Genomic DNA, 12,019 nt, shown 5'->3' with positions numbered 1-12,019 from the left:
CTGGGAGCATTTGAGCTGGTTTCCCTATTAAAAAATATTTGCACTCAATATCCCTCTTGTTCACAGGATCCAATTGGCCTTCCAGTAAGCATGCAAGAAACAGCTCCACAACTCACAATTAGCTTATCAAATATTTCCCAATGATTGAAAGATCTCCTGAACCAGTGGAATGCATCTGGATTGCAGCCTGGCAGAACCCAGTTTACATTCCCTGGATCTCACTTCTATGGAATTGTTCTAATCTCTGCTGGGCGGGAGCTGTATGCTGCACGAATACAAGCATGGGGACAGCTCTCTTCCAATCTCAAGGCAATTACATTGAGGTTAGGAGGGTTGACGAGGCATGGGATGGGATGGGGAGACGTTCCAATATACTGAGCACTTTGTAAGCCAGCCTTGACATCGGACTGGATTTACACTCCAAGTGGTATCAAACAGGCGTGATGTGAGCCCAACTCCTCTGCGCAATCTCGCTCCACTACACCCTGCAGTTCGGACAGCAACCAGACTGAGGATTTACATTGCCCACTTAACATGGATGCAAAGTCAAAATCACTTCCCACCAATGCTCTGTGGAGGGAGTTTCAATATTCACAGCCAAACATATTAATGGAATGCTTTACCACAGCTATCTGAAAGTCTTATTCTGATAAACGCCTGACATAAACTAAACAGTAATTCATTCAGTGGACAAGATATTACGTGGTATTAGTCTCACTGGAGCTGCAGTGAGGGACATCACACTGATAAGGTGGGAGTAAATGAGCTAACAATGACTGCCAGTTATATTTGATGCCACAGTTCAGCGTAGCTGTGGAAAAATGTGATTTCCCTGTCACACCAAACCAGCTCCTGTCCAATGACACTCAAGTCTCTCAGCGGTCAAACGCGCAATAAAGTAGTCTCGCAGAATGAAGGGAGATAAGCATTCCAGTGCAGAACAATGCTTGCAAAGTTACTAAAATGCAAGGTTTATCTCAGGTCATGAGTCTTGAGCACAATGATTCTTGATGACAGAGAAGGGAACCAGAATTCTCTATCTCTGCCAATTTCCAGTTAAAAATAGACACATTGTGGCAGTTTTCACAGGCACACACAATGGAATTTGAAAGACTAGGAGTGAGATAAGGTTGCTTTCTGTGTTTGGCTTACTTCAGGAGACTGATTTCCAACATATCTGAAAGTTTGACTAATTCCTCTGTAGTTAAAATTCGTGGCATTCTCTTTGCAGTCCCTCAGCAAGGCATCCGATATCGAAACAGAAAGTGGTCCTGATATGCAACATTTTTGGAGCTTTTCCTCACTGCCTGGGGCGGGAAAGGGTTACAGCCAGAGGTCAAAGCCACTACAGGAAAGGAGAGCTGACTTCTGGGGAAATGATTGTGCAGATGATTTAAACACTGCTCTTTTTCTTCTGGACTGGGACCTAAGTTCAGACAAATAGCGAGAGTCCACATTAAATTAAGTTTGCACAAAGTGACTCATAATTTGGTATTCATTGTTACAACACTGACTTCTTTTTGAACCTTCTGAAGATAATGGGGAAAGTCTTAGTTATCACAGTACATTACATATACACAGATAGACAGGTTATATACTTGCTTTCAATATCATTAGATTTGATCCTGGTTACGAACCATTGCAATCTCCAGATTCAGTTGCAGTGTGAGGCCGACAAGTGATGACTCAATGATTCATTACTCCTGGTTCAGGTCTATTAATTTGCCTGCTACAATCTCCTGATAAGCTGAGATGAGATCAGGACCCAGGTGAAATGTACGTCATTCACTAGGGTCTCAACTGAAACTGAGCTTAGCGCATTTGTGTCGTATGAGCTTCTGAGACACCAGAATCACAGAATCGTTACAGTGCAGAAGGAGGCCATTCGGCCCATCGTGTCCACACTGGCTCTCTGAAAGAGCAATTCAATCAGTTCCATTCCCCTGCCTTCTCCCCGTAACCCTGCACATTCTTCCTTTTCACACTACTGCCTAATTCCCTTTTGAATGCTTCAATTGAACCTGCCTCCATCACACTCTCAGGCAGCGCATTCCAGACCTTAACCACTCACTGCGTGAAAACGATTTTTCCTGATGTCACTTTTGCTTCTTTTACCAAATACTTCAATCTGTGCCCTCTCGTTCTCGATCCTTTCACAAGTGGAAACAGTTTCTCTCTATCTACTCTGTCTAGGCCCCTCATGATTTTGAATACCTTTATCAAATCACCTCTCAGCCTTCTCTTCTCCATGGAAAACATGCCTAACTTCCCTGGAACTATTCTTGTGAATCTTTTCTGTACTCTCTCCAATGCCCTCACGTCTTTCGCAGCCAGACTGCGAACGGAATATTCTTCAACTTTTTGCACATTGTCGGAATAAGTCACTTCAGGTGTGTCATGGTAGAACAGCAAGGTTGAAACTGCCTCAACAATTGACCTCAAACTCAACCTGTGGAGAGTGCCCTCAACTCCAGCAGTGTGACTTTTCCTTGTCCCAAACCAGAAAGGACACATCCTCTCTGATTAAGGGTCGATGTTACATCAATTAACAGTTCTTAATCGTCATTTAAAAACTCCTGGCTTGCCTCCCACCTTCCACCCTCTCATCCAAAACTCTGCTGCTTGTGTTCTAAGTCACACCAGGGACTAAAAATTCAGCCCTCAACCTCTACGACACAGAATGTAGAGACTGTCCACTGGAGTAATTGTTTGAGCTCTATCCAGTTTTCATTGCAGTGCACTCTCATTATCCCGTTCTGCTCTTGTTAACCATCATACTCCAATGAGAGGCTTGTACACACACAAAAAAAGAAATAAAAACAAAAGAGCTCAGTCCAAAATTGTGACTGAGGATCAAAGTTCTGATTATAGAAATGTTGCGTTGGTGAGGGTTGCTTTCTGTGTCAGCTTGTAATTACTTCAACAAAACTGTCATGTCGTAGAAGGTGCTGAGAATACCATAATGTCTACTAAACTGATTAAGGTCAGGCATTTGAAGGTGGCAGCAGTCCCTCTGTGTTCCTGTGGCAAAATATATGATCCATTTCTAATTTGGATTAATTTTGCCTCCGCTCAGCTGCTCGCATCCTAACTCGCACCAAGTCCCCTTCACCCATCACCCCTGTTCTTTGCTGACATGCATTGGCTCCCGGTCCAGAAAAACCTCCAATTTAAAATTCTCATCCTTGTTTGCAAATCCCTCCATGGCCTCGCCCCTCCCTCTGTAACCTCCTCCAGCCCCACAACCCTCCTCCCCACGAAACTTTCCATTCCTCGGACTCTGGCCTTTTGTCTATCCCCCTCTCCCTTCGTTCCACTATTGGCCACAGTGTCTTTAGACACCTAGGTCCCACAGAGACCTTCATTCACCAGTTGTGTGTCCAGCAGAGTAGTACACCATTTATCTTGTCGCATTTATTCAACATAAAGCAACCCATTTGTTGGGGAGATGGTGGCCTAGTGGTAATGTCACTGAACTAGTAATCCAGAGGCTCAGGCTAATGCTTTGGGGACATGGGTTCAAATCCCAGCACAGCAGCTGGTGGAATTTAAATTCAATTAATTAATAAATAGTCTCAGTAATGGTGTCATAAAAACCCATCTGCTTCACTAATGTCCTTTAGAGAAGGAAATCGGCCGTCCTTACCCAGTCTGTGGCCCACATGTGACTCCAGACCCACAGCAATGTGGTTGACTCTTAACTGTCCTCTGAAATGGCCACTCAGTTGTCGAGGGCAATTAGGGATGGGCAACAAATGCTGGCCTTGCCAAGCGATGCCCACATCCCATGAACATATATAAAAAAAACATATGAGAACCCATTATACAAGCCTTGGAATGAGAGATCGCTTCATAAAAGTTATATTTTCTCCCATGTTATGTAATTTGCCGCTGCAAAGTTTAAACAGGGCAATGGAGCAAACAGTGGGAACTGACTCACAATCTGACAACCTCTGACCAAACACAACCGACTGTGGGAACTAAAAGCACGCCATTCTCATTTCACTGAAACAGGCTGCGAAAAGGTTTGCTGTTTTCCGTGGCAAAACCCCAACTGTGGTCACACTCACCCAGCAAGCCGGCCACTTCGTAAGCTTTCTTCTGTTCAATTGTTTCATAGTTTAGGGCCTCAAAGAATATATCCAGCACAAGAATATTCTCCCTTGAAAAGAAGGAAAATTGCACCATGTCAATTTTGCATGCATTTGAGAATAAAGTTACGAAGAGAGAAATCAACCTCCACTCAGCCATTTAATTGCATCCTACATGCTAAAATGGAATTTTAAACAGCGGTTGTCTACCAGAATATTTCTGCTTTGCCAGGCCAAGGTCAGCATAGCAAGGTCATGTGTTCTTACAAAACTCTTAATGATTTCGGCTGATATGGATTCAGAGGCCATGTTACATTAGTCTTGCACTACAGGTCACAGATTGTGCAAACAGTTTTGTGCATTTCAAATAAAATCAAGACACACATTAGGGGAAACAACATTACTCTGGGTTGGCAATTTTGAAAAGCAATTATAATCCCAAGTATCATTTCGAATGCAGTCTATTTTTCCTTTCACAAAAGCCACTGTCGCGCAGATGATATTTTTAGATTTTCGTTTTCTATAATAGTCTTGAATTCTATGAAAGAAACATGGTGCTTGGTTCTGAGACCCTTTGCCACCCCCCGCCCCCATTATCTACATGAAAATAATGCATTTTTGGCATAAGTGATACTTCCAATGCATCTGTATTAACGTTTCTATTAGATCTTTATTGTAGGAACAAAGGAACAGGAGGCCATTCAGTCCTTCGAGCCTGTTCCTCCATTCAATTAGATCATGCCTGATCTCCATCTTAATTCATCTACTTGGCTTGGTTTCATATCCCTTAATACTCTTACTGAACAAAAATCGATCAATCTCAATGTTGACATTTTCGATTGACGCCTCCCCCCCCAGCCTCAACAGCCTTTTGGGGGAGAGAGTTCCAGATTTCCACTACCCTTTGTATGAAGAAGTGCTTCCTGACATCATCCCTGAATGGCCTGGCTCTAATTTGAAGGTTATGCCCCCTTGTCCTGGACTCCACCCCCTACTCCGACCAGAGGGAACAGTTTCTATAAACTCCTTTAATAATCATAACCACCTTAATTAGATCACCCCTTAATCTTCTCCAAACAATTCTGGGTTTGACAGCCTAGTCTATGTAACCTGTCCTCATAATTTAACCCTTCTGTCCTCAATATCATTCTGGTCAATCTCTACTTCCTGGGGTGCAGCGCCAGAACTAAACACAATACTCCAAATGGGGTCTGCTCAAAGCTCTGTATAACTGAAGCATCGCATACTCCCCTTTGTATTCTTGAGATAAAGGCCAACATTACATTAGCCTTTTAAATTATTTTTGTACCTGTCCACTAGTGTTTAGTGATTTCTGTACATGGACCCCTAAATCTGTCTGCTCCTCCACAGTTCTGAGCTTCTGACCATTTAGAAAGTATTCAGATCTTATCGTTCTTAGGTTGAAAGTGGATGACCTCACACTTCCCCACACTGAACTCCACAGTTTTGGTCCCTCACTTCATCTATCAATGTCCCTTGCCAACATTTTGCTCCTGTCTACACTATTTATTGTGCTACCTAACTTAGTGTGCTCAGCAAACCTAGATGTGCAGCTCTGTATTCTTCATCTAAATCACTGATAAATATAATGAAAAGTTGAGGCTCCAGTGCAGATCCCTGGGGGACATCACAAGTCACATCCTGCCAACTGGACTGCCAGCATGGACTCGATGGGCAGAATGACCTCCTCTGTGCTGCAAATGACTCTATGCAGTACATACTCATTATCCCTACTCTCTTGTCTACTACCTTCTAATTCCCTACCCATATCAATGTGCTACCTCCAATTCCATGCGTTCTCATTTTGTTAACAGTTTCTTCTGTGGAACTTTATTGAATGCCTTTTGAAAGTCCATAAAAATAATATCCATAGACACTCCCTTAACAATCACTTTAGTGACATCCTCAAAAAATGCAACATAATCGTTAGGTAACACTATAAAATGCCGTTAATAATGGTCTAGAGTTTAGTGATGGTTCAGAAAATACAATATAGTGTATTTGCAGAATAATAGATACAGGGGAGTGATTGTAAGGCAGTAATCTCATCTCCAGGTCCAGATGATTTGCATGTGGAATAATGAATACCTGGGAATGACAGCAAAGTTGTAATCTTGTTGTGAGGTATGAATAATTCCAGAAACTGTTTTGAGTTGTTTCGAACCATCACCTGAATTTTGGACTCAGATTAAAACAACAACTTTGCACAAATGTCCCAACAGGCTTTGCGGAAGCACGATCTAGCAAAATTTGACACCGAGCTACATAAGAAGATATTAGGACAGGTGACTAAAAGCTCAGTCAGGAGGTAGGTTTTAAGGCCTGTCTTAAAGGAGGAATGTAAGATAGAGAGTTGGAGAGGTGGAGGGAGGGAATTCTAACACTTAGGGCCGAGGCAGCTGAAGCCACGGCCACCTATGGTAGAATAGTTAAAATCGGCGATGCTCAAGAGGTCAGAATTAGAGGAGTGCAGAGATCTTGGAGAGTTGTAGGGCTGGAGGAGATTACAGAGATGACTGGGGTGGGGAGGGGGGGGGGGGGTGGTGGGAATTTGAAAATGAGAATGAGAATTTTAAAACCGAGGCATTGCTTAACTGGGAGCCAATGTAGGTCAACGAGCACAGGGGTGATGGGTGAATGAGATTTGGTGTCAAAACACTGTTTACATGGAGCACTTTCATAATATGAAAATTATATAGAATTATTATTTAGATGTTGGGAGTGGGGGGGGGTCCATGATTACTAATCCATTTGAAAAGGTGTTCTGATAACTAAAAAGTTCGCGAACCACTATGACACTACAGGTGTGAACAGTCTGGTTCAGCCTCAGTCAGCGGCCAGGGAGAGGGATGGAGTCAGTGGCTAGGGAACGGAGTTCGTAGCGGGGACTGAATACAGTGGCTTCAGTCGGTCTTCCCAATATTTAATAACCCTGAAATCACTCCCACATCGTGCGTTATGCCTTAGGGTAATACCTTTACATTATACCTTAGAATTATTAGTCTGGAGTTCATGGGGAGATGATAGAAGCAGAATGGGGATTGTGCAAGCAAACAATGTTGACCTCCCTGTGAACCTAGGAGATTCAAGCATTCATGAGGGTTAAGTGCAGAATGCATATACTGACTGCATATGTAGTTGGCATTTCTTAACATGCTGTGGAGTTATTTATGTGCTGCCGGTAGTTTGTATAAACTTGTAAAACTGAATTGACAGGAGCCTCCAGACAGGTTGATTCCATGCGGATTAATGTTATTGTTTTAAAAGCAGAAGTGAGTGACATTGAGTGTAGTGACTGTTAATGCAGCTGGTGTCGCTGATGTGCAATAAAGGATTAACATGCGGACATCATCATATAATTCTGGAAAGTTTATCCGGTGACAACCCACCTTTAATGAGTTAGTCTATCTAATAGTGCAAAGTCTTAATATCGTTAGACTATGTTCTTGTACAAATAGAGACCGCAGTGGAGGCAAACAATTTAACTTTACATTTCATAAATTACTGCCAGTTCTTTTTTCTCAATTTCCTCCTTTATTTGACTGAAGGGAGTGAGTTTTGCTGGTCTTTGATTCCACTGCTCCCAGCCACCATCTGATACCTCATATGTCTGTCTATTTGTCTGTCTCTTTGTCTATCTCTTTTTTTATCACTGAATGACTCAGTGCTCCATCAGTTTATAGGCACGTACACAAAAACTACCCTCAATAGTAATAGTCCTTGAAGTCCCACATGCACCCTTGCTAATTCCCCATATTCTAATTTGTTTTCTCAATCCACACTCTGAAGGCTACTGCTCAAATTAGGATGCTTGAATGAAATGAGGACCCCTTCACTGAATAATGTCTGTGTCAAAAATACCCCACAGCACCATCTCAAGAGGTTTAACAACAACTTGCATTTGTATAGCACCTCCAATGTAGCAAAATATCCCACGGCGAATCACAGCAGTGTAGTCAGACAAAAACTGACACCGATCCAAAGAAGGAGCTATTAGGACAGGTGACCAAAAACTTGATCAAAACAGTAGGTTTTAAGCAGAGTCTTAAAGGAGGAGAGAGTGGTGGAGAGACAGAGAGGTTTAGGGAGGAAATTCCAGAGTTTAGGGTTCAGGCAGCTGAAGGCATGGCTGCCAATGGCAGGGCAAAGGAAGTGGGGGATGCACAAGAGGCCAGAGTTGGAGGAGCACAGAGTTCTCAGAGGATCGTGGGGCTGGAGAAGGTTACAGAGATAAAGAAGTCATGAAGGGATTTGAATATAAGAATGAGCATTTTAAAATTGAGGCGTTGCTGGACCAGGAGCTAATGTAGGTTAGCAAACACAGGATGACGGGTGAACAAGACTTAGTGTGAATTAGGCTATGGGCAGCAGAGGTTAAGATGAACTGTAGTTTATGGAGCCTGGAAGATGGGAGGCTGGCCAGGAGAGCACTGGGATAGTCAAGTCTAGAGATAACAAAGGCATGGATGAGGGTGTCAGCAGCAGATGGATTGAGACAGGAATGGAGACGGGTAATGTTACAGAGGTGGAAGTGGGCAATCTTTGTGATGAAACAGCTATAAGTTTGGGAGCTCATCTCAGGGTCATATAGGCCACTGAGGTTGCAAACCGAGTGGTTCAGCCTCAGCTAGTGTCCAGGGAGGGGGATGGAGTTGGTAGCTAGGGAGCGGAGCTTGTTGTGGCAGTCAAAAACTATGGCTTCAGTATTCAAATTTTGAATTGGAAGAAATTATGGTTCACTCAGGACTGGATGTTGGCCAAGCAATCTAACAACACAGAGTCAGTGCAGGGGTTGAGAGAGGTGGTGGTGAGGTAGAGCTGGGCGTCATCAGTGTATGTGTGGAACCTGACGTTGCCTTCAAATGATGTCACCAAGGGGCAGCATGTAGATGAGAAATAGGAGGAGGCCGAGGATAGATCCAGAGGTAACAGTGCAGGAGCAGGAAGAGAAACCATTGCAGGCGATTCTCTGGCTGTGACTGGACCCAGGCTAGGGCAGTCCCACTCTGCTGGACAATGCAGAAAAGCCATCGGAGGAGGACGGCGTAGTCAAAGTTGTCAAAAGCTACAGACAGGTTGAGAAGGACGAGGGGGAATAGTTGCCACAGTCACATAGGATGCCTTTTGCGACTTTGATAAGGGCTGTTTCAGTGCTGTGGCAGGGTTGGAAACCTGATTGAAAAGGTTCAAGCATGGACTTGCGGGAAAGATGGGCATGGATTTGGGAGGCAACAACACATTCAAGGAGAGGAAATAGAGCTTGGAGATGGGGTGGTAGTTTGCAAAGATGGAGGGCGAAGGGTGGGTTTGTTGAGGAGGGGGTGATGATGGCAGATTTGAAAGCGAGGGGGACAGTTCCTGAGAAATACATCATCAATGCTTTAGAATTTTATTACAAATTTGCAGTGACCCAGCAGGTATTAAATTCAGTTCACAGGGCCTGGATCAGCAGCACACGCCTCGACAACATGCAGATTTGCACTGCACGCTTCTGCAGTGCGTTTTCACAGGGAGAGATTTTATGAATTTGACCTCTTCCCCCACAGAGCATCATGGTCCCATTACACAAAGCGCTGTGTCAGGACAGCTAGTTCATAAAGTCGACCCAAAGTGCCTTATCAGAACATTTCAAAGTGCTTCATGTGTGATAAATTGCCTTGAAGTGCAGCGACTTTGCTTTGTCGGCAAACCTGGCAGCCATTTTGTGTGCAGCAAGATCACAGACAGCAATAAGAAAGAAGCCAAATAGAGCCAGTGGCACCCAGACCACAGCACAGGTCAATGCATTGAGGAGAAGAGAGGAGCAACATGGAGGGGGGAGCAAGAGAGGAAGAAAAATAGCTAAGTTTAGACCTTGGGGTGAAGGGATAGTGAGGGGGTATCACTCAGCAATCGCACTAGCAGAGGTATACACAATGAAAGAAAGAAATATGCATTTATATAGCGCCTTTGACAACCTCAGGACACCCCAAAATGCTTTAGAGTCAATGAAGTTCAGTCAATGTAGTCAATGTTGTAATGCAAGAAACACAGCAGCTATGAGATGACTGACAGGTTAATTGTTTTTTTGGTGAGCCTGGATGGTGGATGGAATTTAGGCCAGGACATTGGGAGAAGGCCCTGATTTTCTTTGAATAGCTCCATGATGTCTTGTACATCCACTGGAACAGGCAGAAAGGGCCTCGATTATGTGCTCTAATCCGGGAGTGGGCCTTGAACCCACAGCCTCCTAACTGAGATGAAGGTGAGCCAAGCTTGAAGCTAGGAAGACTAGTATAACAGAAGTGCCCAGTACCTGTGCAGTGGGATCATCATGCCCTGAGACTCACACTCAAGGCACCATCCGGTGTATTTTTGCCCTTTAGAAATAAATATTAACGTTCACCTGTTTCTGTTTATGAGTAGCACTTGTCTATTCAGTGTATGACAGCACCTGACATTAGAATCATAGAACGATACAGCACAGTCAGAGGCCATTCTGCCCATCGTGCCTGTGTGGCTCTATGATAGAACTAACCAATGAATCCCACTGCCCTGCTCTTTCCCCAATGCCTTGTAATTTTTTTCCCCCTTCAATCCAATTTTATCCAGTTCCCTTTTGGAAGTTACGACTGAATCTGCTTCCATCGCCCTTTCAGACAGCGCATTCCAGATCACAACAACTCGCTTCATAATTTTTTTCCCCTGACGTCGCCTCTGGTTCTTTTGTCAATCATATTAAATCTGCATCCTCTGGTTACTGACTTTTCTGCCAGTGGAAACTTATTTACTCCATCAAAATCATTGGTGATGTTGAACACCTCTATTAAATCTCCTCTTAACCTTCTCTGCTCTAAGGGGAACAAGCTGAGCTTCTCCAGTCTCTCCACATAACTGACATCCCTCATCCCTGATACCATTCTAGTAAATCTCCTCTGCACCCTCTCCAAGGCCCCAACATCCTTCCTAAAGTGTGGTGCCCTGAATTGAACACAATACTCCAGCTGAGGCCTAATCAAGGTTTGATTACCCAGTTGGATTCGTATCTCATAAACTGAATAAAGTTACCCATCAGAAACTGGCCAATAAGTGAATACCTGCACTGTTGCTCATTGTTACAATTCTCAAGCAGTTAACAAGCTGCCTAATTACCCATTCTTTCAAACTGGATGAAAATCCAGCTATGCAGTGAGGAAATCAGAATGCGCCAGTAGTAGCTGCTTGCAATATGCCAAATCCAGCATTCTGAGCAAGATCTCGCGATCCTGCTCAATGATACGCCTGGCAAGTCAGATGATCCTTTTGCGGCAGAGGTCAAAGTTGGGGTCCAGTCTGCCTGGACATTGATTGCTGAGCATAACACGCTGGCTCAGAAACCCAAAGGACATGGACGGGTGCGAGAAAGACTTGAGGATAGCCACCAAGATAACGCAGAAATGGAACTGAGAATAATGGAACTGAGAATGCTGGAACTTTGTCTATGCAATGGATTCACACTCCTCAATCTGACAGCGTAAAGAGTTGCCAACATCGGTACCAGAAACCCTGCTTAGCCCTGGACTGACAGGCAGATATTTGTCTGAAGATATTGCAATGACGCTGTTTCTTTTAAAGGGGACCTCATATCATTTGTACTGTGCATGCCATGAAGTTTGAGAAAACTGATGGAGACTATATGAGATCTGCTGGCCAGACCCCATCAATAATGCTTCCTCATGGCCCTTCTGGCAGAAAAGGTGGCATAGAACAGGGTACAACAGCAGCAGTGTGAATCCCCTGGCAATCTTTGAACAAAGGTTGCTCGCTTATGGAAAGCTACAGAAGGCAGGTCTTGTTCACAAGGTGAGAGGAAGATGTGCACCAGCTGGATTTGCAGCGCAGCCAGTGTGACAGGCTTAATGCTCTCCCCTCACTGGTGCTGGTGAATT

General features: G+C 44.0%; 1 protein-coding gene across 3 annotated transcripts in view; it reads right to left on the bottom strand.

Moving 5' to 3' along the window:
* Positions 1 to 12,019, bottom strand: part of asic1b (acid-sensing (proton-gated) ion channel 1b) — a 703,894-nt gene that overhangs the window by 24,873 nt on the left and 667,002 nt on the right. For all 3 annotated transcript variants that reach the window (XM_068024457.1, XM_068024455.1, XM_068024456.1), the window contains exon 7: positions 4,071 to 4,162. In XM_068024457.1, the coding sequence (XP_067880558.1) occupies positions 4,071 to 4,162 (92 nt within the window). The remainder of the gene's footprint in view (positions 1 to 4,070; positions 4,163 to 12,019) is intronic.

This window comes from Heterodontus francisci, chromosome X (assembly GCF_036365525.1).
Source record: "Heterodontus francisci isolate sHetFra1 chromosome X, sHetFra1.hap1, whole genome shotgun sequence".
NCBI lineage: Eukaryota > Metazoa > Chordata > Chondrichthyes > Heterodontiformes > Heterodontidae > Heterodontus > Heterodontus francisci.
Note: the sequence above shows the minus strand (reverse complement) of the source record. Positions and strands in the feature narration are given on the sequence as shown.